At 41.5% G+C, this 27,668-nt stretch overlaps 1 protein-coding gene across 6 annotated transcripts in view; it reads right to left on the bottom strand.

Moving 5' to 3' along the window:
- Nucleotides 1–955: 955 nt before the first annotated feature.
- Nucleotides 956–27,668, bottom strand: part of ADGRF1 (adhesion G protein-coupled receptor F1) — a 46,033-nt gene continuing 19,320 nt past the window's right edge. For all 6 annotated transcript variants that reach the window (XM_045801859.2, XM_045801883.2, XM_045801868.2 and 3 more), the window contains 10 exons: nt 26,883–26,983; nt 25,970–26,028; nt 21,712–21,872; nt 20,400–20,563; nt 18,547–18,735; nt 15,511–16,884; nt 13,845–13,886; nt 12,521–12,580; nt 3,095–3,161; nt 956–1,691 (listed from right to left, as the gene is read on the bottom strand). In XM_045801859.2, the coding sequence (XP_045657815.2) occupies nt 1,618–1,691; nt 3,095–3,161; nt 12,521–12,580; nt 13,845–13,886; nt 15,511–16,884; nt 18,547–18,735; nt 20,400–20,563; nt 21,712–21,872; nt 25,970–26,028; nt 26,883–26,983 (2,291 nt within the window). In that variant the 3' untranslated portion in view covers nt 956–1,617. The remainder of the gene's footprint in view (nt 1,692–3,094; nt 3,162–12,520; nt 12,581–13,844; nt 13,887–15,510; nt 16,885–18,546; nt 18,736–20,399; nt 20,564–21,711; nt 21,873–25,969; nt 26,029–26,882; nt 26,984–27,668) is intronic.

The raw sequence follows: 27,668 nt of genomic DNA, 5'->3' as shown, positions 1-27,668 counted from the left end.
ACATAAACAATGCCATTTCCTTCTAGTCTGATTTATATAACCCACTTCCCATTATAATTCAACATCCACAGCTACTGTCCTGGCACTGCCATTCACCATCCATGTCACCCTGCTCACATTCTTTAACCTCTTCATGCCTTCTTTACCTGCAGCTGTAAAATGGGGGCGCTAATGTTCCCCATTCATAAGTTTATCATAAAGACTAAATGAGTTAATGTAGGCAAGCACTTAGAATAGTGGACACTTGCTTGAAACACTACCTGTGCAGATTTCTAGGATTTCTAAGATTTCTGGAAGTGGGGATGAATCAAAGGGCTCCATCCTTCTGGGCCCAGTAGTCAGGGTTGAGACTCAGGTGAGTCCAAGGGGTGAAAGTATGGAAAGGAAATGTCACTTCATGTGGTGTCTATCCACCTGCTGTTCTGTATCTCATCTAACAGTGGCACTGGCTATACATGCAAAGAATCCCGAAAGTACTTACAGCAGTTATCAAAGAAAACCAGGACGTGTTAGAGTAGCTCAATTTGCCTTTTACATGAAGAGAATTCTGGGGGTAATGAATCTCATATCTGACCTTGTTAGGATTGCGGGTGATTCCCAAAGGCCTTTATGGACTGTAGAACCGGACTAGGAACCAAAGTCCTAAAAATCCCCAGTACCCCTTTACTGGCTTCCCAATCTTCACAAGTCACTCTGCCTCTCTGAGCATCTGTTTCCTCATCTCCGCTTTAGAGCAGCCCGGACACCTCACTTCACTGGATGGGGGACCAGATGAAAGCACCCTGTAGACTGAAAAAGACTGCATTACCTATGAAATCAGATTGTTATCCTTCCTAACTAATGGCTACAAAGCTGTCTGCAATGGAATTTTTTATTTGATTTCTGATTAAATTTCAAAGTTAAGTGACTAAACCGAAAAGGCAAAAATAAGCACATAATTCAACTCAAAAACTTGGAAGGGGAATGCCCTTTCTCTAGGAAATTTGCGCCAGTGATTTTTTTTTTAAAGATTTTATTTTTATTTTTTTGAAGAGATAGAGACAGCCAGCGAGAGAGGGAGCACAAGCAGGGGGAGTGGGAGAGGAAGAAGCAGGCTCGTAGCGGAGGAGCCTGATGTGGGGCTCGATCCCATAACGCCGGGATCAAGCCCTGAGCCGAAGGCAGACGCTTAACGACTGCGCCACCCAGGCGCCCCCATCGCCAGTGATTTTTTGATAGAAAGCACACATGGTCCATCAATGTATCTAAGGTGATTTCATGATGTTTTCTTACTCCAATTCAGATAACCGGAAATGCCACATGAATAATGCTATTTTATAAGAAAGGAAATCACAGTCTGTGGCAGTGAAAAGCTGGTACCACTGATGCAATTTCTAATAAAACCTACTTTTCTACATTTATGAAGTCATTCCTTTGAATCAAACCACATGGAAATAAATCATTCCATTTAACTGAAGATACAAAGAGCAGTGAGGAAGCTGCTGAAAACTTATTATTTTATTCCAGACTCCTAAATCAGAAAATTCCATTTAAGATTGAGCTAATTTTTTCACTGACATTTAGCTGTAAATGTCAAGTTGCTCCAAAAAATTTTTCTTGATTTTATGGTTCGCAGCCTTATTCAGTTGATAAAAACTGAGTTAGCATGATGTCGTTTGAGGATTCTCCAGTATGAGAAACTGTATAAATGCCTAAGAGAGGAAAGAGAGAATAAGAGTTATTGTTTCTATATTGGAATCAAGCATGAGACCAAAACGAAACCAAGCCTATGCAATTCCTTTCAACTCTGGCCAGTTCCAGGAAGATGATAGGGAAAGCTGCAGAAGGCAGTTGGTTGACAGACAGCATTTCATTAATGCCAAAGAGACCTGCATGTGTCAGACATCTCTCATTAGAGAAGAGAAGCATCACATCTTTCAGATACTGTTGGGAAGTGAGATAAAGTAGATTTGAGATCATAAAATGTTATTGCTGGAAGGAAACTTCGTGATCTCTTCGCTTTTCGTTTTACTGATTAGGGACAAATGTCCAAAAGGTTAAGAGGATTGTAAAAAGTACTGAGGCTGGTTGGTGACAGTGATAACAGGATACAAGGCTTCTAGGCGAGCATGTTGAACATTTTGGGAGGGAAGTGCCTTTTCAAGTTCAGAACCTTGAACTTTACTTTGGAAGTCAAATAATTGTGCTTACGATCTAAACTGAATGACCCATTTCTCTGCTTTAATAAAGATATCAACAAAATTCAACATGAAAAGGAAATCGGACACTTAAAGATGACTTCAGCTTGACTTGTAATGCAGTGACTCTCCTTCACCCCCCCTGCTCCACTCCTCCCCCAGGCATAGGGCGACTATTTGCAAGGCTTACAAGAGCTGAATATCCTTGACTTTAGCAACAGCCAATATACGAACATAAAACAATGCATGTCACAGGTGAAGGGGATAGTGCTTTCACACCCATAGCAGGTGGTGGCTTCTCCCTCGGTGGGAACATTTTAGGGAGAAGGGTATGTCTGATGGGGCACAAATACCTGGCCCACGCCCACTGCTCAGCAGCTGGCACAAGAAGGGTGATTCTCCAGTCAAGACACCATCGATGTTCATCTAACCAAACTCCTGCACCCCATGACCCCAGTGATCAAGGTCACCGATTTACAGAATGTCTAAGTGAGGAAATGGCTGTCATTTGTGATGAAATTAAAAGGGACAATAGTGGACTCCATGAGCATCTACTTCCTGCCCCTGTTCTATCAGCCCTGAGCACCAGCCAGATGAGCTCCAAAAACATGGCCAGCTGGTACTCCTGCACTTCTCACTGGTTTTTAAAAGTAGCCCTTCAGGGGCGCCTGGGTGGTTCAGCTGGTTAAGCATCTGGCTTCAGCTCAGGGCATGATCCCAGGGTCCTGGGACTGAGCACCACATTGGGCTCCCTGCTCAGCGAGGAGTCTGCTTCTCCCTCTCCCTCTGCCCCTCCCCTCCTCTTGTGCGTGCTCTCTCTCTCTCTCTCTCTCAAATAATACAAAATAAATAAAAATAAATTTAAAAATAGCCCTTCGTTTTACTTTTCGTTAACCTTTGGCGTATTGTTAACTCACCTTTGTGCTGCAATGGGTTGAAGAGCTTTGGGAATTTGGGTTTGGCAGATATATCTGATGAGTCTTGCTGCATCAAAGAAAAACAAGTCATTCGGGCATTAATAGTATTCTTTTAGTCACGCTCTGCATTTCCTGACATCTTAATGTCATTAGCAATTCTTTGCTTCACTTACGTGGTGCCCTATTCAAGAAATTAGAGTACTCCTTTCTTACCCTTTCTCTGGCTTTAATCTATTTAAAATGCTTAAGAACATATTTCTAAGTAAATTCTGTGTTCCTGTTTATTCTCACAACTTTTGACAACAAACTAGAAAGCAGTTTTAAGGAAGGCATTTCCTTTTGCATGTCCGTGCTTGCATTTCTTTGGTTCCCACATTTATCTCTAGAAGAGGAACCCACAGAGAATAAGACAATAGTTCTACAATAATCGTCTCAAAATAATACTTTGCCTTATTCTCACTCATCTTAGCATTCAAATCCCTTTATGAATAATCTTTTAGTAACTGGAGTAGAGGCTAAATGGAGTTCAAATTTTTGAAAACCGAATTATCTAATGGAAATAAAATATTTAATAAAAAACGTACTTATGGGGAAAGGTAGACGTTTAAGATAAATTGTGTTTTTGTCCACTCATTAATTGAATTATTCATTAATTTAACATCTCCTATTGAGTACCGCCATGTGGTAGACACTAGGAATATTGGAAAGAATGAGTTTCCATTTCCTGCCACAGTCCATGTCATGAGGAAGCTAAATCAAGATGGGAGAAATAGGTTCCTGTTATATGCAGTGGACAGCCCAATGATAGCTTCTGATTTTCACTGAAATATATAAATGGTTACCCCATATTGAGCCTTGGGGGGAAAAATTATCATAGGAACAGTAATGAGAAATGTCTAAAAATTCCAAAGCAAAATAATTGATTTTCTAGAATTCAGGACTCAGTAAACATATAATATGATAGCCCTAAAGAAAAATTCTACAGTCATCATTGCATTTAAAACTGCATCCTGCCCCATTTGGAGACAACTTAGATTGCAACACGCTCAGGGACTCCACATGGTCTGGGGAAAAGCAGGCTTTTCAGACATTAAGCTAAGCTGTTGGTCAAATAACAGGACCTGAGTCATTGGAACCATTAATAAATAAATCTCCTCTCTGGAGAGAGAATCTGTAGGGGCCACCAGTGTCTGTTTCTCAGTAAAGAGTTACAGAGAACTTGGCCAGGGACAATGGAAGGGCCAAGAAGGGGCCCTGAGCCTCCAGCAGAGAGAGCATTTTGAGAGAAACCACACTGTGGGTCCCCACAGTGTCATGGTGGCTTGGGGGGATGGTCCTTGAGGAGAACATTGTAGGCTTCTTTCATTCTTTTCAGCCAACAACCCAAATTTTCACTACCCTTTTAAGACCCTATTTTACCATCCATTTTTCCATCTCTTAGTGTATAGCCTTTTCTCCTACTTGAAAAACAAAACAAAACAAAACAAAAAGGTACCCAGGTCTGAATTCTTTCATGCTGTAACCCAATCTGCTTATGTTGCCCTATGTGCATCAGACTGATGCTTCCTGTGTCCGGGGAAGAGGCCGATCCTTCCATCTTCAGTCCAGCCACTCCATCTGCCTTTCCAGGAATCTTCTTCCCTCAATCATCCCCGCCCCCAACCCCCATTTGTCTTCAGACTCTCTAAGACTCTCTGCTGGCTCATCCCTCCCAGCATATGGACTTGCTCACATCCTCGTGACTCAGCTCTACTGTCGCCGCTGGTCCCGAGTCTGTGTCTGGTTTCCACCCTCACTCTTTTCTCTCACGAGTCTCTTGACAGGAACATTCCCACTGAGGTATCTCTTCCTCACCTTCTCTCTCCTCAACTGCTATAATCTGGGTTCCTGCTTTACACTCAAACTCCCTCAGAAAATTAAAAACACCCATCTTCTCTTCTGCCAAATATACATTTATTTTAAAGCAAACCTGAAAACAAAGTCATCTGATTTAAAACCTAACCTGAAAACAAAGTCATCTGATTTAAAAACGACATGGGGAAGGGAGCGCAAATCCAGGAGATGCAGAGAAAAGCGTCAACACTTCACATTAGAAACAGGGAGGGAAAAACACTGTGGGGCAGCCTTGCTTTTGTTCTTGTTTTAATTTACTTTGGGGTGTTTTTCTCTCTTTGGTTTTCAAATGAGAAAAATGCTCACTTCCTGGCAGGGTGGGGGGTGCCTGTCTCACTTATTAATGACAGGTTTTTCTATACTGCCGTCACATAGGCTGTAGCTCCCTCCTTTTCTTAAGCATAATGAGTGATGTATTAGTTTCACATTCTCTGGTTCAAGAGATTTTAGTTCTCCAAGACATAAACTCGAAATCACAGAAAGTCAGAACTTCTACTTTGAGTAACTAGTCCAACGGTTAATGTCCACGGCTGAAAAAAAATGAAAATCAAGATAAAAAAGATGGCGGAGGAGTAGGGGACCCTATTTCAACCAGTCGCCTGAATTTAGCTGGATATCTACCCAACCATTCTGAACACCCATGAAATCTGCCTGAGATGTAAGAATATATACCTGGATCTCTACAAACAGAATATCTCTGATGGTCTCGAGGTATGAAGTGGGGAGCCATGATGCTGTGCACAGATATTGGAAGATAAACAGAAGGGGGAGGGCCGCCATAAGCTGGTGACGGGAAGGTAACATAACACCCGAGCGCAAAAGCATCCCATGCTGGGGACTGAGCACAGACTCACAAACTGGTACGGGGGGGAAAGGACTTCAGTGCAGCCCCCAGATGGGATCCAGGGCAGCTCGCGGTTTTAGAAGCACAAAGGGCCGAGGTGTGCCTGGCCCTGGGTTCTACCGCTGGGAGAGCTGCTGTGGGGTGCACAACCCAGGACGCTGTGGGTTTTTAGCAGCACAGACAAAAATGCAGACAGTGTGGCCTGGTGAGCTCAGAGAAGAGCAGAACACGACCTTTCTGTTCTGAGACAGGTCTGGATGCAGTCATTTCTGCTCCGACTCTCAGAAGAGACGCGGAAAGCCGCCAGGGAAAGCTGCCAGAGGACAAAAGCCCAAAAACACTGGTTTTCACTGAGCCCCACCCCTTGACTGGGGGCAGGGCAACTCTGCCCAAGCAGGGTTGCCTCAGTAACAGCAAAGCAAACCCCTCCCCCAGAAGACAGGCTGGAAGAACAAGAGGATGACAACCCTAGGGTCCCTATAAAACAGGTGCATCTTGCTTGGGTTGTGGTTAATACTTTGGACTCTGTACATTCCCTCAACCACCCCCCAACAGAATGACTAAGAGGAGGAACCCCCAACAAATAAAAGAATCATAGACTGTGGCCTCTGCCGCAGACCTAATGGATATGGATATAAGCAAGATGTCAGAAATAGACTTCAGAGGAACAATTATGAAGTCAATATCTAGGCTTGAGAAAAATATTAGCAACAATATAGAATCTCTAAGGGCAGAAATGAGATCTAATCATGCTGAACTTGAACATGTTATGAATGAAACACAGTCTAAACTGGATACTCTGCCAGGGTAAATAAGGCAGAAGAATGAATTAGTGAGCTAGAAGATAAGATGATAGAAAAGAAGGAAACCAAGGAGGCCTGAGAAAAACAGATTAAAGCCCAAGAGATAAAACAGAGAAGTTAATGATGCCATGAAATGTTCCAGTGTCAGAATTATTGGGATCCCTGAGCAGATGGAGAGAGAGAGAGGTCTAGATGATATATTTGAGCAAATCATAGCTGAGAACTTTCTTAATCTGGAGAAGGAAACAAGCATTCCTGTCCAAGAGGCAGAGAGAACCCCTTCCAAGATCAATGAAAATAGACTGAGGCCCAGACATATAATAATACAATTCACAAATCTTAGCTCCAAGGAAACAATCTTGAAAGCAGATAGGGGGAAGAGATTTCTTACGTACAGAGGAAGGAACAACAGAAGAATATCAGACCTGTCCACGGAGACCTGGCAAGCCAGAAAGGGCTGGCAAAACATATTCAGGGTACTAAATGAGAAGGACATGCAGCCACGGATACTGTATCCAGCAAGGCTGTCATTCAGGATGGATGGAGAGACAAGGAGCTTCCAAGATCGGCAGAAACTGAAAGAATATGTGATCACCAAGCTGGCTCTGCAAGAAATATTAAGGGGGTTCTGTAAAAGAAGAAAGACCCCAAGAGTAATATAGACCAGAAATTTACAGAAACAATCTATAGAAACAAGGACTTCCCAGGCAACATGATGGCAATAAAATCATATCTTTCAATAATCACTCTCAACATGAACAGCCTAAATGTTCCCATGAAATGGCACAGGGTTGCAGATTGGATAAAAAGACATGACCCATCCTTATGCTGTCTACAAGAGACTCATTTTGAACCTCAAGATACATCCAGAGTGAAAGTGAGGGGATGGAGAACAATTTTTCATGCCAATGAACCTGAAAAGAAACCTGGGATAGCAATTCTTGTATCAGACAAATTAGATTTTAAGCTAAAGACTGTAGTAAGAGATACAGAAGAACACTATACCATTCTTAAAAGGTCTGTCCAACAAGAAGCTCTAACGATTGTAAATATCTATGCCCCCAACATGGGAGCAGCCAACTACATAAGCCAACTATTAGCCAAAATAAAGAAACATATTAATAATACTTTAATAGTAGGAGACCTCAACACTCCACTCTCAGCAATAGACAAATCACCTAAGCAGAAGATAGACAAAGAAAAAAGAGCTTTGAATGACACACTGCACCAGATGGATTTCATAAATATATATATAGAACATTCCACCTTTAAACAATAGAATACTCCTTCTTTTCTAATGCACATGGAACTTTCTCCAGAATAGACCACATACTGGGTCACAAATCAGGTCTCAACTGATACCAAAAGATTGAGATTATTCCCTGCATATTCTCAGACCACAATACTTTGAAACTGGAACTCAATCACAAGAAAAAATTTGGAAGGAATTCAAACACTTGGAAGCTAAAGACCATCCTGCTTAAGAATGTTTGGGTCAACCAGGAAATTAAAGAAGAACTTAAACAATTCACGGAAACCAATGAGGATGAAAACACGTCAGTCCAAAACCTATGGGATACAGCAAGGTGATCGTAAGGGGGAAATACATACACATTCTAGCCTCACTCAAAAAAAATAGAAAAAATCCCAAATACACAGACTAACTTTACACCTTAAAAAACTGGAGAAAGAAGAACAAATAAAGCCTAAGCCAAGCAGAAGAGAAATAATAAAGATTAAAGCAGAGATCAATGAATTAGAAACCAGAAATACATTAGAGCAGATCAACGAAACTAGAAGCTGGTTCTTTGAAAGAATTAATAAGATCGATAAACCACTGGTCAGACTTATCCAAAAGAAAAGAGAAAGGACACAGATTAATAAAATTATGAATGAAAGGGGAGAGATTACAACTAACACCAAGGAAATAGAAACAATTATTAGAAATTATTATCAACAACGATATGCCAGTAAATTAAGCAACCTGGAAGAAACAGATGCCTTTCTGGAAACCTATAAACTACCAAGACTGAAACAGGAAGAAATTGACAATCTGAATAGACCAGTAACCAGAAACGAAATTGAAACAGTGATCAAAGACTCCCAAAAACAAGAGTCAAGAATTTGTTTGATGGATTCCCAGGAGATTTCTACCAAACAGTTAAAGAAGAAATAATACCTATTCTTCTGAAGTTGTTTTAAAAAATAGAAACAGAAAGAAAACTTCCAAACTCGTTCTATGAGGCCAGTATTACCTTGATCCCAAAACGAGGCAAAGATCCCATCAAAAAGGAGAATTACAGACCAATATCCCTGATGAATATGGATGCAAAAATTCTCAACAAGATCCTAGCTGATAGGATCTTACATTAAAAGTACATTAAAAGAATTATCCATCTTGACCAGGTGGGATGTATTCCTGGGATACAAGGGTCGTTCGACATTCACAAATCAATCAGTGTGATAGAACACATTAATAAGAGAAGAGACAAGAACCATATGATCCTCTCAACTGACGCAGAAAAGCATTTGACAAAATACAGCATTCTTTCCTGATTAAAACTCTTCACAGTGTAGGGATAGAGAGATCAAATTCATAAAAACTGTCTCTGAAAAGTCCACAGAGAATATCATTCTCAATGGGAAAAGCTGAGAGCGTTTCCCTTGAGATCAGGAACATGACAAGGATGCCCACTCTTGCCACTATTGTTCAATGTAGTACTAGAAGTCCTAGCCTCAGCAATCAGACAACAAAAAGAAATAAAAGGTATTCAAATTGGCAAAGAAGAAGTCAAAATCTCTCTCTTCACAGATGACATGACACTTTATGTGGAAAACCCAAAAGACTCCACCCTCAAATTACTAGAACACATACAGCAATTCAGTAACGTGGCAGGATACAAAATCAATGCACAGAAACCAGCTGCTTTTCTATACACTAACAATGTAACTGGAGAAAGAGAAATTAGGGAATTGATTCCATTGACAATAGCACCAAAAACCATAAGATACCTAGGAATAAACCTAACCAAAGAGGTAAAGGATCTATACTCTAGAAACTACAGAACACTTATGAAAGAAATTGAAGAAGACTAAAAAGATGGAAAAATATTCTATGCTTATGGACTGGAAGAATAAACATTGTTAAAATGTCTATGCTGCCAGAGCAATCTACACTTCAACATCATCTCCATCAAAATACCAATGGCATTTTTCAGAGAGCTGAAACAAACAATCCTAAAATTTGTATGGAACCAGAAAAGACCCCAAATCTCCAAGGAAATGTTGAAAAAAAGAAATACAAAGCTGGGGTATCACATTGCCTGATTTTAAGCTATTCCAGAAAGCTGTGATCACCAAGACAGCATGGTGTCTGACACAAAAACAGACACAGATCAATGGAACAGAGCAGACGGCCCAGATATGGACCCTCAACTCTATGGCCAACTAATCTTTGACAAATCAGGAAAAAATATCCAACGGAAAAAAGACAGTCTCTTCAATAAATGGTGCTGGGAAAATTGGACAGCTATATAGAAGAGTGAAACTCGACCATTCTCTCACACCATACACAAAGATAAACTCTAAATGGATGAAAGACCTCAATGTGAGAACAGGAATCCATCAAAATCCTAGAGGAGAACATAGGCAGTAACCTCTTTGACATCAGCCACAGCAACTTCTTTCAAGACACATCTCCAAAGGCAAGGGAAACAAAAGCGAAAATGAACTTTTGGGACTTCATCAAGATAAAAAGCTTCTGCACAGCAAAGGAAACAGTCAACAAAACAAAGAGGCAATCCATGGAATGGGAGAAGATATTTCCAAATGACACTACAGATAAAGGGCTGGTATCCAAGATCTATAAAGAACTTCTCAAACTTAAAACCCAAAAAACAAATAATCAAGTCAAAAAATGGGCAGAAGACGTGAACAGACACTTCTCCAAAGACATACAAATGGCCAACAGACACATGAAAACATGTTCAATGTCATTAGCCATCAGGGAAATTCATATCAAAACCACATTGAGATACTACCTTATACCAGTTAGAATGGCAAAAATTAACAAGGCAAGAAACAAATGTTGGCAAGGATGTGGAGAAAGGGGAACCCTCTTACACTATTGGTGGGAATGCAAGCTGGTACAGCCCCTCTGGAAAACAGTGTGGAGGTACTTGAGATGTTAAAAATAGAAGTACCCTATGACCCAGCAATTGCACTACTAGGTATTTACCCCAAAGATACAGATGTAGTGAAAAGAAGGGCACATGCACCCCAATGTTCATAGCAGCAATGTACACAATAGCCAAACTGTGGAAGGAGCTGAGATGCCCTTCAAGAGACGAATGGACAAAGAAGATGTGGTCCATATGTACAATGGAATATTACTCAGCCATCAGAAAGGATGAATACCCACCATTTGCATCGATGTGGATGGAACTGGAGGGGATTATGCTAAGTGAAATAAATTAAGAAAAAAAGACAATTATCATATAGTTTCACTTATATGTGGAACATAAGGAATAGCATGGAGGACATTAGGAGAAGGATGGGAAAAAAGAAGGCGGGGACATCAGAGGGGAAGACAAACCACGAGAGACTATGGACTCTGGGAAACAAACTGAGGGCTTCAGAGGGGAGGGGGGTGGGGGAATGGGATAGACTGGTGATGGGTAGTAAGGAGGGCACGTATTGCATGGAGCACTGGGTGTTATACGCAAACAATGAATCATGGAACACTACATCAAAAACTAGTGATGTACTGTATGGTGACTAACATAATAAAACACACAGAAAGAGAAGAAAGAAAGAAAGAAAGAAAGAAAGAAAGAAAGAAAGAAAGAAAGAAAGAAAGAAAGAAAGAAAGAAAGAAAGAAAGAAAAAGAAAGAAAGAAAAAAATGAAAACTGAATGGTACCATATGACTTTCCTAAGATCATTCAGCCAAACGGTTACTGAATCAGAAATACAGGGCAGGTCTGCTGGCAATGGGGCCATTGCTCCCTAATTAACAGCAGAGCTCCGTACTAGAAAATGCAGACCCAGGGAAAAATTTTAAGGTCAAAGGTTAATTTCTTCACTTTCTAAAAATTATTATTTCAAAAGATTATGTTGTCCCCTGTAGAAATCTCTAAGCACCCATGTAGCTTTCCAGGCACTTGAGTCAGTTGACTTTTATCAGACACAGAAACTTCTCTGCCTTAGGGCTCCTTCTGAAAGGCGTTCAATGTTTTGCTGAAGGGCAGAAGTCTAAATCAGCTTCAAAAATACAAAATCTGAACACGAGGGCTTTTGTTGCAAACTCTGTCTCCTCCTACGGACTGTACTTTCGTGGCAAAGAATGAAACAGGAATCCTCTGTTTCCATCCAGATGTCTCAGTTTGTAGATTTAAGAGCTCAACTTGCAAGGGACAAAGTCAGTTATGCCTGCTAAAGAGGGAAAACTCAGAGAACATCTCGCATGTTAGAAGTTAACCAAGATTTCACCCTTTCCTTTTACGAAGGCAAAATGATCTACAGAAGGTCCAGAAAGTCAGGCAGAGAAAAGGTTCTCACGGACTCTAGATGTTGAAGGCAAGTCCGACTAAAGCAAATGATACCATTCAAAGGTATTTGCCCACCGCAGCACACACAGACCTCAATGCTTAAGCATCTTTGTACCTTTCCATGGCTTCTCATTCTCTCTCTCCCTTGTTCATTTTCTCACTCACTCAACGTTATGGATAGCGACCCTGTGCTAGGCACCACACCAGATAGCAGAAATAAAATGGTGATGGAGGCTCAGGGGGTGACACAAAGGTGGGCTCACTGTGGGACTGGACACGGTGAAAAGTGTGAAACCGGAACTTCAGGCATTGGACCTGTGGCAGCGGGAGATAATTACCTTGGATGCTTGCTTCCAAGAACTTAAAGGAGACAATTTGCTGAACAGCAATTGTCGCAGCTAGAAGGCAACAAAGAAATATTAAGGAGAGGCACATATACAATCACAATAGACAAAAACCCAGAACAAAACTGCAGATTGGAATTGTTACTTAATAGAGGAATTTTCTGGAAGTACTTACTAGACCATCATCAGCATAGCTATCTGATGAAAAGATTTGTTTTATTTGTTTGCTTTACCTATAAACAAATCTAGGATTAAACAAAGAACAACAGTACCAAAAGCCATAATAATTCAGATTCTAGACAACAGTAATTGATAATAATTGCTAAACTGTAATTTATCTCTCAAGTAAAGAGTTTCCTAATCATGTGAATGGTGCCATCTAGAGAATTATTTAGTCCAATCAAGAAAAGCAAATTGCTTCTTTGTAAACAGGGATTCTGTGTATGTGCTACAGTTGTGCTAATTATAAAATCTTCTTATCTCGGGGCGCCTGGGTGGCACAGCGGTTGGGCGTCTGCCTTCGGCTCAGGGCGTGATCCCGGCGTTATGGGATCGAGCCCCACATCGGGCTCCTCCGCTAGGAGCCTGCTTCTTCCTCTCCCACTCCCCCTGCTTGTGTTCCCTCTCTCGCTGGCTGTCTCTCTCTCTGTCAACTAAATAAATAAAATCTTTAAAAAAAAAATCTTCTTATCTCATTGAAAACAAAGTCTATCACTTAGCTTAGTTACTGTCTTCGCCTCTCTCAACAGAATTGTTCAAGGCTTGGGAAAAATATGAAACAAGTGTATATAAATTTTTTCTACCATCTTTTCCTTACATTCGTCGTCCTTCATTAGAGTTTTTATTTGATGTTAAGAGCTATTTATATTTATCATAGAAAACTCTAGAAATTTAGAAGTATTCTAGATATATCTCTCTGCATATTCTATATAAATGCATACATTTAATAAAGGAACAAAATGGAATTCACACCTCCAGAAAATACTTTTGCTCTTTGATGGTTGCCTAACCATAGATGAATGTAGCAAAATGAAAAGTAAAAACAACTTCCTTTTTTTCTATAATGTTCAGGTTATATGCTATCATTAGTTCTATAAATTTTCTTACCAGCACATTATATATGTTGTGATTAGTTCTCTACAGTTTTCTTATCAACAGTGAGTGTTTTCACTGAATCTTCTTTTTCATAAAATTATAGAATCTGATGACAAGAGTACCCATGGTCTCACCTCTTACATCTGAATAAGAGCCCAGAACTGAAGGGGATGGATGCCCTGGATTAGAGGAAGGAGATGAAGAGAGAAATGAACACACTTACCTTACTGTCCAAGAGCATTCCAAAACATAAGATGAAAAAACCCTTAAAAAAAAAAAAGGAATAAATCACCTCTGTGGTCTTTTCTTCCCCAGAGAAGAAAGCATTGCTCTGTAATACTATTCTATCACCCAATATTGTTTTCTCTCCTGTCTCCCTACCAGACTCTGGGCTTCTCAAGGCAAGGACACCGGCTGACTCTACAGTGCCTGGCATAACACAAAGCACTCAAAAAAATGTATAATATTGAATGTATAAATAAATAAATGAGTGAATACGGTTTTAAATGCATGCGGAGCTTTCTTTTCCCCTTTGTGTCATCCTAAACGCCAAACAAATCACTTCCATTTGCTTCTGTATCTTAGTCTTTCTTTAGAGCAGGCATTAAGTAAACATTTACTGAGTGCATGTCAGTCTGTGACGGCAGCGGGCACTGAGGTCCAACCCTAAGCAGAGGACCTGTATCTGCACTCTTTCCATCAAGCCCAGCCCTTGCGGAACTCTGGGCAGAGGCTTTCTTGGACCTTGAGATCCCCCTCCCAGTCAGAGCACCTCAGTGGGTGCCTGTTCATACAGCATCTACCCATGGACCTGCCCCCATTAGGCACGTGCTCCCCAAGTTTGTGAGCTGTACTACCCCCGAAACATTCACTGGTGTGCGGATATAGGGGAAGAACCAGTTGCTTTTAGAAGACAGATTAGCATTTCGTACATGCCAGGCACTGTGCTGAGAGCTAAATTATGTTATTTAATTTACTTTATGATAATAAAAGTAATATTATCCCTGTCTAACAGATGAGAGAACTGAAAGAGAGATTAAGTAATTTTTTAGAGGTCACAGTTGATAACATGCCATATTTGAGCCCAGACCTATTTAACTCCATAGCTCAAACATTTGCAGAGGTGACCAGCAAACGTCCATCGAACCAAGGCTAAAGGCTCTCTTCCAGACTCATGGAAACCTGAAGATTACTTTGTCCACCTACTCTCTGAACACTCTTTGATCGTGGACTGTAAAACCCATGCTTTCCAGCAGGTGTAGGCAAACTTTTTCTACAAAGAGCCGGATGGGATGTGTTTTAGGCTCTGCAGGTAGTCCAAGTGCAACTGCTCAACTTTGCCGGGTAAAGCAAGCATTCACAAACCAGATCTACACAAATGGGCATGGCCGTGCTCCAATAAAACTTTATTGACAAAAACAGAGTTGGTTAGTTTGCCATCTCCCGCTCTGTCGTGCTCTAGAGACTTCCTGTGCGCCATTCAGAGTCAACAAGCACTCTTGAGTTCTTTCCCTTTCCCTGTGTGCTTTTGCAGAGGTCCTGCCCAAGAGAAAGAGGACTGAGTTGGTAGCAAGAGGGATTAACATTAGCTCTATGAACTCAAACATTTAAAATCCTGGGTGGATTCCTGAAGAAGTCTAATACTCTGCTTCAGTATGAGAATAACTGTTAGAAAATATGGATCCTGTTGTTTGTTTATTTGTTTATTTTCTACTCCCTGCTGCCAGGCAGTGTTGGTTACAGAGTTGCTGGAGGCAGGGAGACGAGATAGCCTGCAGAGTGGTGGGACCAACCTCAGTTCTCTATCATTATTCCAGTCACCTGATGATAGAACAAGTTATTCTTAAAAAAAAAAAAAAAAAAGAAGAAGTTATTCTTATTGTTCTCACCTGGAATGCATTGAGTAATGCAAAAATAACATGCCAAGCCAGATTCCGGTTGTCCACTATTGTTCCTATGCCAAAGCCCCAGGTAAGCCCCAGCAGAGGGGTCAGGATGAGAAGGCTCTTCCCCATGCGGACAATAGTGGCCTTGTTCTCATGACCCAGTCTTTCTCCAACAGTGGGCCTCCAGAGCTTCGTGAGAACTAATAGCACCACCACCAAATTCACAGCCACAACAGTCAGTGCAGGAACAGCAAAGGCCAAGAGGGGTTTGCTCCTATCAGACCAGTTAAGCCAACATGCATCTTTCCTTTTGTAGCTATTGCTTGGCTGCGTGACAGCAATCGTGATGACAGATATGATGAGAGGGCACCCATAGCCCAGGCAGAAGCCAGCAGCCATGACTGAAGGCACGGCCATGTGATGGAACACGAGGAGGATCCGATACGCCAGCAGGATGCCGAGGGTGAGCATCCAAAAGAACAAGGAGAGGTAGAAAAAGTGCATGAAGAACACTGCAGCTATGCAGACTCCAGAAAGGTCTACGGTGGAGCCTCCAGCGGCAGCAACAAGAAACCAAACATCAGCAATCAGGAGGCACAGGGCTATGTTCACCATGCAAACATGACGTGTGTAGGAGGTTTGGTTCTTCTTGACCTGCTTCCAAAATAGAGCTTCAATGATCAGGCACAAGGTGAGACTTCCAATGGAGATGCCCAGTCCCACAAAAGTGATCCATTTCACCACGGGGATGATGGCAGGGGGGACAAAGGGTGACATCAGTACCGAGAAGGAGGTCAGGTGGGTACATCGGCACATCACGGTGTCTGGAGTTTCGTTGACCAGGTGGCAGCCCGCATTGTTCCATTGCAAACGACTGAAATCCCAAAACACACAATGGGGCTGGCTCAGATTTGACTCTACCTTGGAAAAAGTCAGGAAAATCTCATTTATGGAATAGTTTTGAATAATTGTGGATATCACGGGCCCATTGACCTGAGCATTTCCATTTTTGTTAACAGATAGGATATTCCCCAGGGTCAAAGAGGCCATGCTGACAATAGTTTCTGGAAGGGACCACTGGAATTGGTCTGACTCAATTAACACATGGCTTCTGATGGGACTGGAGGAATTTGGGGGGAACATTTCGGTCTGATAGTTGTAACCCATCTTGAGTTGGCTTTGGGACACTGGAATCCCTTTCCAGTTAATGAATTCCCGAGAAAAACTCAGAGGCAGAGCTGTTGGAGGTACGAGGCTACTGATGTTTTCCAGTGTCTTCAGTAACCGTGAGCTGGCTTGCTGTTCTTCCTGCAGTAACACCGTCCAGTTGGTCACTGATGTTGAATTCAGGATGTGGTCAGCTATACTGATGACATCCTGAAATACAAGGATGAAAGTCAGTTTGTGTTTTGAATAAGCAGGTCAGAGGACTAGGAGGGGATAGTCATTAGTATTAAGGATAGCACAGTGGCCCCAGAGGTGGCCCCGTTGAGGACCACGGCAAACTCAACAGTGAAAATCAGTTTAGTCACTGCACAGTGGAAGCTTTGGGTTAAGAAACTTGGGTCAGCGGAATCATATAAGTTCCACAGTGATCTCCCCAGGGCATTCGTATGCACACTGGGGTCCCAGCATGGCTGAGAGAGAATCCTGTGATGTGGGCTGCCTCAGGGCCCACTTTCTTCGTCAGAGATGACAAACATGGCTGCCTTACTGCTCAGGCTGAGGCTCAAAGAGTGAGACATTATTCTGAACTGCTTTCCAGCATTATATTTGTTTTGCTAACATCAGAAGTTCTAAATTTATGTCATGGACATTCAAGTTATAATTCACATGTATTTATGAATTAATAGAAAAAATATAAAGCAAAAGAGAATATAAAGCAAAAATCTTTAAACACTGGACGAGTGACTGAGAAACTTGGAACTGTTTGTCGGTTTTAAGGGTCAGTCTTAGTTTAAGAGATTCCTTTTCCAAACAAGTCCTTGAAAGGTGCCACTTTCCCAACAGGACCCTGTCTCTGGCTTATGGCTCTGGTTCCCAGGCATTCTGCCTCAGGCATCGTCACGCTGACCAAGCCTTGCCCTAAATGAGCCCTCTGCGGCTTCTGGCCCCGAGTCCCATAACATGCTTCTTTTACTGCCCTCTAACCTCTGCCTTCTTTTGGTTTCTGTTTGCCTGCTCTGCTTGTGCCCTTCATTTTATTTTTAGCCTTTCTGTGTCATTTTGTTTTAGTTGGTTTCTTGTAAACAACACAAAGTCAGGCTTAAAAAAAAATTTGAGCATCTTCTCTTTAATTCAGAGTTTTAACTTAGTTATATTTAATGTCGTCTCTGACATAATGTCACCTTATATAGCTAAAGTATAATTGTGTATTATGTAACAGTATAACCCACTGTTGTAAAAAAATATTACATACTTTAAATTACAAAATGCACACATCCAAAATATTTGGAAGGACATTTATTTAACAAATATTTATTGAGTACCTGCTATATGCTACTTTTCATTTTCTAGGCACTGAGATGATACCTAAAATGCAAGCAGTGGTTGCCCTAGGGTGACCAGATAGCATACCAATTTTTTTTTTTTTTGCCTACTTGCATTTCTTAGTAAGCAAGTTTTATTTGCATAAAATTCAAGATAATTTTTAAATATCCAAATTAAATCATGAATTCCCCAGTCAAAAAGCAGGAGTTCTTAAAATATACACTACTAAAGTCAGAGCTCTTAGCCACAGGAAAGACAACTGCAAAGACATTAAACAGTGGGCGTCTGTGTCATACAGTGTCATACGGTGCAGATGCTCACCCCTTCCTCTAAGCCTGCCTAGAGGTAGCCCCCTCTTGCTTTGAACTCACATAATTGATCCCATGAGTTTTTGGTACACTGTGGAGGACGCAATAATGCTCACACAACGACTGTTCCATGACCCTTCATTCCTTTCCATTAGTGCGCCTTCAACTCGGGCTTTTGTCATTCCTCCTGAGAGACTGAGCTTCTAAAGTGAGTCCAGAAGCACAGGCAGACAGACCATACCTCCATTGTTGAGTTGGACACCTTGAAATGGCTCGCCAGTGACAGGGACAAGACGTTGTCCAGAATTGACACCACTGAAGCCAGATTGCCAGCTGTGGTTGATGGGTTTTGCTGAATCACGACTGAAAGATTTCGTACCAAGGATGACACAGCTGTCTCAGTGGCATTGCCTGCAATCACACTGAAATTCTAGGAATAAAAATGGTTAAATTATAGAGAACAATGAAATGCTTGTGTTTCATATAAATTACTATCCTAGTTATACAGAAACTGATAATTCAGTGAGATTCGGTGACTTTCCAAATGGCACCCAGCTAGAAAGTGGAAAGGTAGGGTCTACTGGTACTAAATCCTGTTATATCCACTATACTATGCTGAGAAATCCTTGTAGGATGAAAAGATAGAGGGACATATGGGAGATCTGACTACACTTTGTCATTGGATTCAGAGTTGCTTCTTCCTTGAGGCTCCTCTCGTTTCTACTACACTGAGCTATCTTGGATGGCAGCCAAAAAGGGGTATTCCTTTCCATTCAAAACAAGTCAACCCAGGAACCAGATCCCATCTGGTTTGTTTTTTTTTTTTTTTTTTTTTTTTTTTTTGAGAGAGAGAGAGTATGTGAGCATGAGTGGGGCATGAGTGGGGCAGGGAGGGTCAGAGGGAGAGGGAGAGGGAGAGAGAGGGTCTTAAGCAGGCTCCACTCTCAGTGCAGAGCCTGACAGGAGCTCAGTCTCACGCCCCTGAGATCATGACCTGAACGGAAATCAAGAGTTGAACACTTAACCAACTGAGCCACCCAGGCACCCCTCTTCTGTCTTTCTGTTTGCTCTTCTCAGCTGACAGTAATGTTCTCTGCTCAGAGTGCCTGGGATCTGCCTGCCCTCACACCCTGGGTTGGACTAGTCCCAGCTATGGTCCATGTTCAGAAATGAGGCAAAGAAAGCATGAGCAAGGATAGACTCCAGAAGCCATCTGGTCCAATCTCTCCCATCCAGTTTACAGATGAAAAACCTCAGAAAGGGAGCAATAAACTTTCTATAGTCCCTTGAGAAAAACCATTCTGAGTTTCATCTGTAATAGTAGGGTCTCTGGCTGGGTGAGAAGTTCTGCTCAATATGGACATCTATTTGCAAAACAGTGTCTGTGAACTGGTCTCAGAGTCCCTCCTCTTTTCTATGACTTGAGTTCAAATTCCTCACCATTTGCTTCCATCTTTGTATCTTCCTTGCCTTAAGAACTTGAACCTTCCTAAGAAAGTATCATGTGGGGGTGATAGTTCTGGACTGGAAATCAAGTGACCATGTTTCTAGTTCAACACTATTGCTACCAGAGGGACTATTGGGCTCTTAGTCTTTCATTTCCTGATCTATAAAACAGGTTGACAAGCCAAATGACCCTTAAGACTCAGTGTAGTTTGGTCATTGTATATGGTTCACCTCTGGCTGACCCACTCCTGGCCCAGATTTCTGACATATATACATATCCTTACTTGTACTGAGTTTACAGTTTCTGACTCACACTTCTCCTTGGATCTTTGTTTCCCAGGCTTTCTGGACTTCTAAGAGCAGTTTAGTTGGTGTTTTATCACCTATCATAGATGTATTCAGCACGGATTCATTCTTCTGTAGTTCCCTCCCCACTAGAACCATCGACTGTGACTTTTTCTGACTCTCTTGGCTTCTACTTAGACTCTGCTACTCATGCCAACACTGCCTTAGTTTACCAGGGTCTGATAACACCCTTGACTTCTGCGCACTGACCAATGAGACAAACTGATATATTATTCTCCACCTAGCCGTGCTCACTGGGAGATGCCCACGTGAAACTCAAAACACAAGACAGAGGTGCTTTACCTTTCTCAGTTCTTCCAGCCGAGAGTGTACACACGTCTCCCTGAGGACCTGCCACCCAGAGGGCTGGCACCTGACTGTAATGTTCCCGGTGTAGCCGCTGCTACAGGGAAGAACGTACTCATCGTTCCTGGACCCAAATCCAAAGACAATGTTGTTACACTGGGCTGGGGGGAAAAATGGAAACAAAAAGGAAAACGTGTAAATACCCTGGCACTCTATACAAAGCATACAGCAGTGCTTTAGAAGTCATAGTTTCAGAGACAAAGCCCGGGCAAAATTCAGGAGTAGAAACATGTCCTTGATGCCCAGCCTCGTCCCTCTCAGTACCTTTTCTCCTTTCTGATGCCCTCTCCAAGGCCAGCCCCTTTCCCTCCAGGTGTCTGACCTGTGCCAACAATCCTGATTTTAGTGAGCCATAAACTAGTAAGCATCAGGTGAAAAAAAGACAGGGTATGATCATTCTCAGGAAAGAGTTTCATTCTGTAAGGCAATGTTAGAAAATCAGAAAACCTGCAAGAAGCTATGGAACAAAGCAGTAATGATGTGGTTACAAGACTGGCAGTTGCCATTTTAGTGTGACCCATCCTACTTTTTGCCCTTTGTAAAAGCTTTTCACACTGTGACCAACCACTAGCCCTCAATAGTATATTCTGACCGTGACTGGGACCAGGAGAAGGAAACCCTGAATGGAAGACCCTCCAGGGCTTTGATGTTTGCTTGTTTTTCCCAGTACTGTGTCCTAAATGCCTAGACAGTTGGGGCACTTAGTAAATATTGTTGAATAAATGTTATTGAAAGTGGCACATATCTAGGTACAAGAGGCTTAAGATTGAATGTAAAAAAAAAAGGGGAAAAAGTCTGAAGAAAAGTGGAGTGTCGTGTGTGTGTGTGTGTGTGTGCACGCGTGCGTGTGTGGGTGTGTATGTGTTAAAGATCGAGATATGTGCGTTCTTTCTTTGGTTCCTTGGATTATGATTTGGGAATATGTCAGCCCCAGGGCTCCTTCAGCATGTGTCGCAGTAAACTATTGCTGAGCGATTTCCATCAGAGCCTGCAGAGTGGTCAGCATTCCGCAGTGTTACCCTGGGAGCTGGAGACCACATCACTGGTCGGCAAGGATCTGAAATCGGTGGCCGACATGGAGTTTCATCATGGTCGGGGAGAAAACAGCTGCCTGTGTCTCCTGAAAGTCAGTGAGTCTTAGAACAATTCTGTATCAGAAAACATGTCCAGTCTACTTCCCAAAGACATAAATGAGCTACTAAGTGGGGGACCCCCGTCACCTAAGCCGGGGGTGGGAATTCAGAATTACCTTTTCCAAACACTCTGAAAGAGCTGTCTTCTAGTAGGAACAGCTTGTGAAGGCCAGCCTTCACCTTCTCAGCCACCTGTTCAATGGCTGACAGCAGCTCAGATGTGCTGCTGGAACCCACGACTTCAAACCCGGCAATGACGCTTCCATCTCTATAATGACTGCGTGGAAAGAAAAATGAGATTCATTCAGTCGGTCACTCAGGGCCAGCTGTGTGTATGCATGTCACTGGGTCCATAGGAACGCATCAAATAGATATAGTCCTTGCCTTCATGAAGCTTACATTCTAGTGCAGAAGATGAGGCAAATAAGAACCAGTCACCACCATATATAAGTAATTTTATAATTATATATAATATATATATATAAATTTAGTTAAGTGTTATGAGGGACAGATGCAGTGATAAGAATAGCAGGTGGAGATGAGGCCCACTTTATTTTTTTTTAAGATTTATTTATTTATTTATTTGAGAGAGAGATAGAGTGTGCACGCATACATGCGGGGGCGGGGGGGCAGGCAATGGGAGAGAATCTCCAGCAGACTCCCAGCTGAGCACAGATACAAGGCGGAGCTCCATCTCAAGACCCATGAGACCATGACATGAGCCAAAAACAAGAGTCTGATGCTTAACCAACTGAGACACCCAGGCGTCCCGATGAGGCCCACTTTCAATAAGGCTGGTCAGAAAAGGCTTTTCTGTGCAGAGGGTAAAAGCTGAGGCCCAAATGAGAAGAAAAGGCTAGTGTTACAAAGAACATCAATGTAGTGTGCCAGCATGTGTGAAGGTCCTGAGGCAGGAAAATGCCTATGAGTTAGGCACATTTAAAAACTAGCTGCCAGGTCAAGAACTGGACTTGCTTCTCAATGTGGGTTTGAATTATCCCAGGGAGAATAAATTGAATTCAGTAAAATCAGTTTAAGTTAGAGGACAAAAATTAATGAATTGATTTTAGCATAACTAAGTTTCAATGAGCAGTAGAGAAATGGTAGGAGGTGATATTAGGTAAGTATCCAGGAGCCAGATGGGGTGGAGCCTTAGAGTTTGAATTTTACTTTTATTAAAAGGTTTCTTTCTTTAGTAAAAGTCAGTGGCATGCTCAGGTTTATTGCTTAAGAGCATCACTCTGGCTGCTGCATAGAATGGACGGAAGAGAGGCAAGCAGGGAAACAGGAGGACCCATCAGGAAAGAGGTGATAGCGGCTTGAATTTGGGGACAGTGCCTGTGGGGAGAAGTGGTCAGGTTGTACTTGAAGTCTGAGCCACAGGAATTGCGTAGGATGCTGGGAATGGAGAAAGGAACCAGTCAAGAAAGACTGCAAGGGATGGAAAAACAAACTGCAGTGTACTCATACAATGGAATAGCACTGGGCAATAAAAAGGAAGGAATCCCACCCCCCACCACCAGGGGCACCTGGATGGCTCAGTTGGTTGAGTGTTGACTCTTGGTTTCAGCTCAGGTTGTGATCTCAGGGTTGTGAGATCGAGTGCCAAGACGGGGTCTGAGTTCAGTGGGGAGTCTGCTTAAGACTCTCTCTCCCTCTCCCTCTGCCCCTCTCCCTCCACCTCTCTCTCTCTCCCTCTCTCTCTCTAAAATAAATAAATAAATCGTTAAAAATAACAACAAAAGGAAGGAACCCCTGACACTCAGAAAAACAAGGAAGACTCTCAAAGACATTATGTTGAGGAAAAGAAACCAGACACACAAAAAAACTACACACTGGGTGATTCCATTTACGTGAAGTTCTAGAATAGACAAAACTAATCTACGATGATAGAAATAAAAGCAGTGGTGATTTCTGGTGGGAGGTAGGGGGTGGGCATGGAATTGGCTAGAAAGGGGCACAAGGGAACTTTCGGGGTGATGAAAATGTTCTGTCTCCTTAAAAAGGTAGCTGGTAAAAGCATTTGTCAAAGCTAATGAAACTATACGTATAAGGCTTGAGCTATCATTGTATGTAAATTACACCTCAATAAAAAATGATTACGAGGGATGACTCCAAGTTTGGGTGTGTCCAACTGGAAGACTCGCATCGCTATAACTGGGATGGACACAGCAGTGGGAGAAAAACCTTAAAGGAGGAGAAAAGATGGATGACCCGTTTTGAACACATGTTTGACATGCCTACTAGAAAATCAAGTGGCGATGTTAACAAGCAGTTGCGTATTTGGGTTTGGACTTTATGAGAGAGGTCAAGGTCAAGTAATAAATTTAGAAACCATCAGTGTACACATGGTGTTCGAAGTCATGAAAGTGAGTGAGGTCACAACAATTCCATGAGGTAAACATTGTATTGTCCCCATTTTGTAGTAAAGGGAGCTGGAGTCCCAAAGAGAAGTTGGGTCAGGTAATTATTAATTATTAACTGATGGATTAGAATCTCTAATGCTCCAAATATCAAATTCTTTTTTTTTTAAAGATTTTTTATTTATTTATTCAACAGAGACAGCCAGCGAGAGAGGGAACACAAGCAGGGGGAGTGGGAGAAGAAGAAGCAGGCTCCTAGCGGAGGAGCCTGATGTGGGGCTCGATCCCATAATGCCGGGATCACGCCCTGAGCCGAAGGCAGACCCTTAACCGCTGTGCCACCCAGGCGCCCCCAAATATCAAATTCTTAATCAGTACATGGAGCCATCACTCACGATGTTTGAATAAATCCAAAAACTCTTTTATGTAGTGAAAGTCATAGCGTCTTTGTGTTGATATGGCTCTTCTATCAACAAAACATTGCTTACAAAATATTTTCCTGCCAGTTATTTCATTTGGTTTAATGAAGTTAAACCAGATTCCACAGGCTTTAACAGTCCTGTTCAACAGAGAAGTAAATTGAGACGCTAAGAGATTAAGATTTACTTTAAATCATATACATAAAGAGTAAAACCTAAATAATTGTATTTTATAGACTTATGCCTACTTTATGATTGCATCTACAAATTATTGGAGACATCTCAGAAGACATACAGAATGAAATATAGGTTAGAATTATAAATGGAAAGCCAGCACCAAGGTAAAGAAAAATATGAATAGTGAATACAAAAATTACTTTAAGTTTCAAGTTTGTCTATGAATTAGGTGACTGCAAAGTCAAGAAGGAAAATATAATTCATTATATAGGACTTGGTATAAGAAAAAAGAAGCAGTCTTTCCTAGCATTGAATTGTAAAGAAAAGTAGACACATGGACCTTTATATAAGAACATGAGATAACTGGAAGGATAATATCCAGGACAGTATATTTATAGCAATGCTGTTGAAAATTTCCCATGGCTGTTCCTTAAGTTAACTGTGAAAAAAAATATATATATATATATAAGAAAAAAATATATATATAAAACTTCGTATATATATATATATATACATATATATATATGTATATATATATATATATATATATATATATATATAAAGTCAAGTTCTCTGACCTCTAAGCTATTTCCTCTATCAGGCAGACTATTAATAGTTATTAACCAATGCACACATGACTAACTAACCAAGTAACTTTTGGAATGAAAGCATAAACAAAAGGATAATTTACTAAATATCTCTTTATTTGCTGTAGACAATGCCTACTGGGTTTTCAGCTATGGTGCATACATGATATCTACACAAAAATATAGTAGTTTACCCCAGGCTTCCCTCATGGCTTCCAATTATACAACTTTGTATCATACCCCCCTGTGCTTGTGGACAGAGAAAAACCATCCTTCTGCAACCCACAAAACTCACCTCCACCCCTCCTCCCTTCCCGTACATGCATACCATGATCTCCTGCTTCATCCCAAGTTCTGCAACTGTGGATTCGCAGTTCCAGTCTCTAATCTACAGCTTGGAAAATGCCATTCAACATTTAAGTTTCCTCTTCTGACTTTAAGAAACATCACAGACTTTTGTCTAGTATTAGTAAGAATCCTATTAGAAAGACCAGTTCTTCCCTATTTTTTGTCAGGGTCATTTGGGAATGGCACTAGGCATTCTGCAGGATGGCTGCACAATTCTGGGGATGCCCTTCTTTTTTTTTTAAGATTTATTTATTTTAGAGAGGAAGAGAGAGACAGAGAGAGCACAATGACAGGGGAAGAGGGAGAAGGAGAGAGAGAATCTCAAGCAAACTCCCTGCTGAGCTCAGAGCCCAACACAGGGCTCCATCTCAGGACCCTGAGATCATGACCTGAGCCGGAATCAAGAGGCGGGTGTTCAACCGACTGAGCCACCCAGGTGCCCCTCTGGGCATGCCCTTCCAAGGCAATTGTGTTACTTACCGAAATTGGGTGACACGAACTGACTCAAAATCTTGAATTCTTTTGAATGCTTCTTTAAGCTTACAAAGAGAGAAAGGGGCAATATGTTCATCTTTGTCCCCATACAAGAAAGATATTTCAGAAAAAAGTGATGCAGACAATAAATAAACCCACAGAACCACTGAAGAAAGAAAGAGATCCCACAGGGGGTGCTTGCATATTACACAAATGCAGTTCAAATGACAGCTGAGAATTGTACACACACACACACACACACACACACACACACGTCATTTATTTTTGAGTTTGCTAATAAAGATGGAAGAACCAATTGTTTAGAAGAGGGAATTGGGTGCCAGATAATATAAATTTACCCAAAATCTGTTTTCTCCTTCACAAAAATAAGCCATACACTTCCATATGCATTTAAACTGAATCTATCTGGAAAGCATTTGTGTAGGTCTTCCGTGAAAATGGCACCTGAACGAGCAACCTCGGCAGACGGACACTGATTTAGTTTTTCTGTGACTTCATTACACAGTCCAGAATTTTGCTCAGTACTTCTGTTTAGCCCCCAACAAGCGAGGCTTCTCTATGGAACGAATTCCCAATGCTAACAATGGAGCCTAGAGCATGAAAAATTTTCTTTGGACAAATAAAAAACAGAAAATAACCAAGAAGCCTTGCTAGAATATGACTCACATAAATGAACAAAAGGGAACACAAGAGAAATGGAAAGAAGTCAACTGCTAAAACTCTCCCAGAAAGAAAATGTTCAACATACGTCAGTTGTGGGCAATGTGATTAACTGCTCTGTAATAACTCATTGAACGTGAATAATTAAGAATAGGTATTAAACAAACATGCTGAATTGAAAACATCTGAACTTATGTTTAGCCAACAATGTCTTATGTAGTAAGTAGAAAGTGCTTACTTGAATTTCAATTCCAGTGGCGTATTTGGAGAATGAAGGAGAAGATGAATTCAAAAGGTCTTTGGCAAATCTTTCATTAATTTTGAAAGTGCCCCAAACCTCTATGGGAAATAAAAAGAGGTTTATAGATACAAAAATTACTCACTTGAATTTATTACAGCATAGAATTAGAGAAGTACATTTGAAGCCCATCTGTCCAACAGCAATATTTCAATTTCTTCTTGTAATGAACGTTCACCTAAAATAATAGAGGAAGCATACGCAAAACTAGACTTCTCAGCTGTGGATTTGGAATATAACGAGAAGGTGCTGGTGATCAGGAAAACCTTGTAAGTAAGTAAATGTGTGGCCACCCACATGTGGTTAAGAAAGGCAATCACTTAACACTGAAATGTGTGCCCATCTAGGCATTGAGCTCAAACACTGTCCTTACGAAAAACTTTTTAAAAAGAAAAAAACAATAAAACACTACTTGCTAACTCCAATATACCCCTTGCTTGCCCATCACTGGTGCTTTTCTGGGCTGGGATAAGTTGTTGCTCATTTTCATATGGACAAACCCTGTTTATCCTTCATTCAGGACCTACACAAATGTACCCCCTCTGCTAGGCCTCTCCTGATCCCCCAACGCAAAGATTCTTTCCCTCCTCTAAATTCCTACAGTACTCTTCTCATCCCCCAGTTTACAACCTCTTGTACCAACATACTTGTTCGGGAGCATTTCTTGTGTTTCTACGAACCCACTCCACTTTGGGGAGACCCTTGTGAGTGTAATTCCTACCTGAT

This window comes from Ursus americanus, chromosome 29, assembly GCF_024610735.1.
Source record: "Ursus americanus isolate L20-20 chromosome 29, mUrsAme1.1.p, whole genome shotgun sequence".
NCBI classification, from domain to species: domain Eukaryota; kingdom Metazoa; phylum Chordata; class Mammalia; order Carnivora; family Ursidae; genus Ursus; species Ursus americanus.
Note: the sequence above shows the minus strand (reverse complement) of the source record. Positions and strands in the feature narration are given on the sequence as shown.